At 40.3% G+C, this 6000-nt stretch overlaps 1 protein-coding gene across 4 annotated transcripts in view; it reads right to left on the minus strand.

Moving 5' to 3' along the window:
• Positions 1-6000, minus strand: part of LAMA3 (laminin subunit alpha 3) — a 265798-nt gene that overhangs the window by 21477 nt on the left and 238321 nt on the right. For all 4 annotated transcript variants that reach the window (XM_017498569.2, XM_037727996.1, XM_037727997.1 and 1 more), the window contains 4 exons: positions 4431-4548; positions 3911-4051; positions 1915-2054; positions 881-1012 (listed from right to left, as the gene is read on the minus strand). In XM_017498569.2, the coding sequence (XP_017354058.2) occupies positions 881-1012; positions 1915-2054; positions 3911-4051; positions 4431-4548 (531 nt within the window). The remainder of the gene's footprint in view (positions 1-880; positions 1013-1914; positions 2055-3910; positions 4052-4430; positions 4549-6000) is intronic.

Below are 6000 nucleotides of genomic sequence, written 5' to 3' on the forward strand. Positions count from 1 at the left end.
AATATGAAAGTAAAATATGCACAGACGGGGAAGATGGGCACTAGATGATACAGAAAGATGGTAAACATAAGGAAACTTCAGAGGTGAATTTATGGAAGGATTTATCTGACTATGAGAAGGAAAGTCTCAGACAAATTTGCTTTCTATCCCGATTCTTGTGCACGCTTGTTATGGCAGTCACCTGTTGCTAACCACCCCTGTGCCTTTCCCATCCCTCCCACTTCCTGCTCCAGTCACTGAATTAGATGTGCAAGGAAAATGTTTCATCAACCAGGAGGGAAATGAGAACTCTAAGCCTCACCCTGCCCAAGGAGGATGGAGACCTGATGGGTGGGAGGCTCCCTGTCATGGTAGTCTAAGAGTTCCAGCCTGAGGCTCATAGCCAGAACCAGGCCCTCTTCTTACTCTGGAGAAGATTTTGCCTCTTATCTAAAAACAATCATTTTTGATTAAAAGAAAATATGTAAACACTTGCATGGAAGCCCCAGGTCCTACTCTCTCTCTGTTAAATATCACATTCAATGTTGTGGTGATTTGGTTTCCTAGGATAGCACTGGTCCATGCAATTCCTTGGCCTTGAAAACCGTGGAGAGCTGATTAAATCTAATTACACAATCCTGATTATAATGCAATAAAATTTCAGTGTGAATATTTTTCAGGGCCATAATCTGAAGTTAATTTTAATTAGGCCTTTTCCAAGGTTTCCAAGGCCCAGGAGTTTTTGTGGGTTTGCTTTTTAAGGGGTTTATCTTGCCAAAGATGGCATTTTGAAAGACTGTGTTATGAGAGCCTCATGCCGCACACATTGACAAAGCCGACTTTGTTAACTGGACCAAAGAGATACCCTTCTCATCAGTTACCCACAAAAAGGATCACCTACCTCTGGACAAAAACATTGCTGATACAGCCCTCAAAATTGCTCCCGCCCAGACGCAGAGATTGCACGGAACCTGAAATGCGTTTTAGCCTTTGGTTATTTCTCAGAGGCTGGTCATCGATGAGAAGCCGTAGTCTGAAAGGGAAGAATTGCAAACTAGGGGTGAGAACTGCTGGAAAAAAAGGGCCCTTGCCATGTGGCCAACTTACTGTCTATAAGCCAGACTCAATATTTGTTATCTAAAATAACTAGTGAAACTAGACTTTATTTTTAAAGAGCATTACAATTTTTTCTCATATTTTCTTTTGCATATGACATTTTTGTGAAAGTACTATACGTGCATGTACAGAAAGTGCATAGGCTATACGTGTTCAGCTCAATGAATTTCTGCAACAGAAATACACCAACATTACCAGCACCCAGACAAACAGAACAGAGCAGTACCCCAGGAACCCTGTTCCTTTTAACTCTATAACCTCCCTCCCTCTACACTGAATTCTGACGGAACGGATTAGTTCTTGCCTATTTTTGAACTTTGTTTAAAGGAAATCATATGGGATGAGCTTTGATGTGTGACTCAATGTTTTCCACATTATGTTTGTGAGGGTCACTTATGTCATTATATATAGTTCTAGATCCTTCTTTCTTATTGCTGTATAGCATTCCATTTTGAATACGCCACAATTTATCCATCCAATTATCAATTTATTTTTAAATTTTATTTATTTACATTTTATTTTATTTTTTCTTAGAGACATGGTTTCACTATGTTTCCCAGGCTGGTCTTGAACTCTTGGCCTCAATCAACCCTCCTGCCTCAGCCTCCTTAGTTGTTGGGATCATAGAAATTAGCCACCAGACGTGGTGATTTTTTTTAATGGAGAAATTGATATAGAATAAAGAAGAAGGCCAAGATTTATTAGAAAAGTAGTTTGGTATCAAGGACAAAAATTTTGCAAAAAGACACCAGAAAATTCCATTAAACTAAAGACAGTAAAACTCGCTCACAGCTCTGACATAAGTATTATTCCACTCACCCAGAGTTGTCGCTTATTACAGATACATAATGCAGTAAACCATCCATATACGTCTGTGGAGATTTAAAAATTGGGCCACTGCTATCTCTGGTGCTCAATTCAACGTGACCATCTTCCAGAGTGACCTGCAGGCTACTTGTCTGAAATCATCATAGGAAATACCCATCAACTAATTTGCATTTAAGGATTATTCCTGTATCTATACTGAATTTGTCATCAAAACCATGTATAAAACAATCAGGATGTTTTGACCCAAAAGCTTTGACTTTGCTTTGTGCTCTTAGATTTTATTTTTTGCATATTTGACTCCATGTTTATAAATATGAAAATCCTATGCAAATTATATCCACACTGATGAATTTGTCAAAATCATTTTTTGGGCCTACATTCTTTAAGCCAATTTAATTTCTCAATTGACTATAAAAAACAGTTAAACCATTTCTAAATTTTTCTGTTTTATCTTCTTATTATCTTTATTTGAGAAAGAGTCTTGCTCTCTTGCGTAAGCTAGAGAACAGCGGCACCCTCCCAGGTTCAAGCGATCCTCCCACCTCAGCCTCCTGAGTAGCTGAGACCACAGGTGCACATCACCACAGCCAGCTAAGTTCATAATTTTTTGTAGAGACAGGATCTCACTATGTTTCCTAGGCTGGTCTCAGGCCCCTGAGCTTAAGAGATACCCCTGCCCTGGCCGCCCAAGGTGCTGGGATTACAGGTGTGAGCCATCATACTCAGCCTAAATTTTTCTATTTTTATTTTGCTGAAGTTATTTCTATCAGGACTACTTTCTTGCTGAATAAATTTTACGGTAAAGACCTAATTCCTCAATTTCTAATATAAGAATATTACAATGATTTCTTCTCTTCTGTCATTATAAATTTTTTATTTCCTAGTCATTATTTCTGGTATGTCCAATTCTCCACGTCAAACTCTGAAGATTTAAATTTTGGCAAGATAATTTGACTCTTTCTGTCAATCATTAATTTTAAAAATGTGCAACCTCAGCATTTGCCATTTCAATTTTGTTCCTGTTTCTTTCTGCTAAGTATAATTTCTGCAGTTTTCAACAAGATGTGATTCTTTGGTGAGATTTCAGTCTATAACTTAAGATACCATCCATAACTTAAGCAGGTATACAGAACCACACTAGCTAAATCTGCTGAAGTTATAGACGGTATCTCCTTGTAGAAGAGAATTTATGTGGCTCTGTTGTATATGAGGAAAGGGCAAAGGTTCTTATTTTCTCCAGCTCCCCAGGTGTAAATATTGTCCAACTAGCTGCTGCTGCAAAAAGACAATCTGGAGAGCTAGCTTCCGTGCAGTCAAAACGGAATCACAGGGAAACACTCTAATTTTCTTTCTTAGTTCTGAAACTTTAAGCTAAATTATTAACCACAGTAATTATAATCCACCTTAACTCTTACTATAAAATATACCTAAAAAGAATAAAAATGAGTCCATGAATACACACAAATACAACTCTGTAAATTATAATTTTTTTTTTTTTTTTGAGACAGAGTCTCGCTCTGTCATCAGGCTGGAATGCAGTGGTGTGATCTCGGCTCACTGCAACCTCTGCCTCCCAGGTTCAAGTGATTCTCCTGCCTCAGCCTCCCAAGTACCTGAGATTACAGGCACGTGCCACCACGCTCTGCTAATTTTTGTATTTTTAGTAGAGATGGGGTTTCACAATGTTAACAGGATGATCTTGATCTCTTGACCTCGTGATCCGCCCACGTTGGCCTCCCAAAGTGCTGGGATTACAGGCGTGAGCCATCGCGCCCAGCTTATAATGTTACTTTCTAAACCTGATTTTTTTTTAGAACCTACCCCAGAGAGTGAAATAATGTTCATGGTTGAACTATACAACAGCATTTACTGTGTGATGATAGAAAAAATGTCCAACACCACTACTTTCAAAATCTCCCTGTTGCTTTCAACATCAAACTTTGAGTCAGGTTTAAATCTTGTTTGATATTAATGCACTATTGCATACCCGTGTCTGATGATTTAATAACATGCCGCTGGGTTGAAAGGTCTGAAATCCAAATGAGGCCTGGAGGTGGTCCGTAAGCGGTAAGCCCAAATTAACGAAACTCAATTGTCCGCCTCTGGAGAAGGAGGCAGATCGCACAAGCTGAAATGCAAACGTAGAATAAATTACTAGCATTGTAATCATTTCTTGGCTGAAAGACAGTATCTTACCCTATCTCACTTTACCCAAACTGATTAACGTGATTTATGCAGCCTTAGAAAGAAAGAGCACACTTTTCTGCATAAGTCACCAATCATCTGTAAGTTTTTGTGTATATAGTTGGTATTTCTACTTTCCTACAAATTTAATGTGCAAACCTGGAAAGGTTCAGCACCTTGCAAGTACGTGGGGAATGTATACGAGCCAGTTCACTCTAACACTGTGTGCTACCAGAAAGAAGTCAAAAGTTGCTGTGTTAATGGATACAGAAGGTGGGTTGGCTGGGAAGCACTCCTTCATGAGATTCTGAACCTTCACTTACCTTCCAGTCTTCTGAGCACTTTTTGGTTACTCCCACAGTATCATTCAATCTAACGACACCACTGGTTTTCTTCAGATTTTTCATGCAGCCACGGAAAGCAGGCGTAGAAATGTTAAATCTGATTAGCAACACAAACAAAAGGAAAAGATGGATCGTGCCAGGCTCACGCAAAATCAGAGCTGAAATGCTGTGCTCGTTAGTAGTTTTCACCCATCAACGAGTATGTGTCTTATGTTTATTGTTTGCCATGGGATTCCTATAATGCTATTTATTTTATGATGCTGGGAGAACTGACTTCCTTTCAGTGTAAGTTTGCATTCTCAGCTTTAAAAATACAGACAACAATGGTAACAGAAGAATGGCCAGTGGCCGCAAAAGGTACAGAGGCAGAGAAGATGCACAATAACTGCCTGTCTCCCTCCCTGGAGCCATGGCATTGCACAGTGGCTATGACATGTTTTAATAAGTTCATAGGTGATATATACACAGATATTAATAAAATAATAGTTTATAAGAACCAGGAATGCTCTAGAAAAGTTTTTGCTCTTTTTTCTGTTCACTGTTAAATTAGCCAGTGTAAAGTCAGAAGAAAAACTTTTTGGTTCTATTCAATGATGAAACTTGTAGTTTGATTTAACCAATGCCAAGCTGAAACAATGGAACACATTGTCTGGGTTCAGAAGCTGCTGTATGCACCACTTCCTATCGGTGGGAACTGGGCAAGAAGTTATTGAGAGGATTAAACAAATTAACGGCCAGGTGGGGTATCTCACGCTTGTAATCCCAGCACTTTGGGAGGCCAAGGCAGGTGGATCACTTAAGTTCAGGTGTTTGAGACCAGCCTAGTCAACACGGTGAAACTCCGACTCTACTAAAAATACAAACATCAGCTGGGCATGGTGGTGAGGACCTGTAGTCCCGGATTTGCTCTTCTCCTGGGAAGGAGATGGGATTAGCAGACTGATTTCTGATTATAATCAGAAACAAGCCATTCCAAGATCTGGGTCCCCATTCTCAGAAGAAACACTATAACGAGTTGGGGAAAAAACAAAACACGTGCAAAATCCCTTGAGCAAAGCTGATTTGGTGACTGCACTTGCTTGCTTTACTCCACATGAGGTTTGAGCACTTTTTCTCTAAGGGCCCTCCACTTAGGCGAGGGATCAGAACACCTCCCTGCTCTGGAAGAGTTGGCTGGTTGCCCCTACAGAGCCTGGCTGTGGGTTATCCATAGAACTCCTCTGTGCCCACCCCACTTCCCAGTGGCTCATGTCCAATGGCAGTTTCAGGAATCTCTGGGCCACCAAAGACTTCGCCAGAGGGATGAGGCAAGGCCTGGAACAGCTGACTATTCCTTAGCATTTTGCTTCACTGGAATGAAAGGCCAGTGAAATCTTTTGACTGGCTTCTATCTCCTACATTTTCTATGTTCCAGTGATTTTAATAAAAAGTCAAAGTATAGGCCAGGCATGGTGGCTCACGCCTGTACTCTCAGCACTTTGGGAGGCCGAGGCAGGTGGATCACCTGAGGTCAGAGTTTGAGACCAGCCTCACCAACATGATGAAACCC

The sequence above is a fragment of the Cebus imitator genome, unplaced genomic scaffold (assembly GCF_001604975.1).
Source record: "Cebus imitator isolate Cc_AM_T3 unplaced genomic scaffold, Cebus_imitator-1.0 Scaffold12, whole genome shotgun sequence".
Lineage (NCBI taxonomy): Eukaryota > Metazoa > Chordata > Mammalia > Primates > Cebidae > Cebus > Cebus imitator.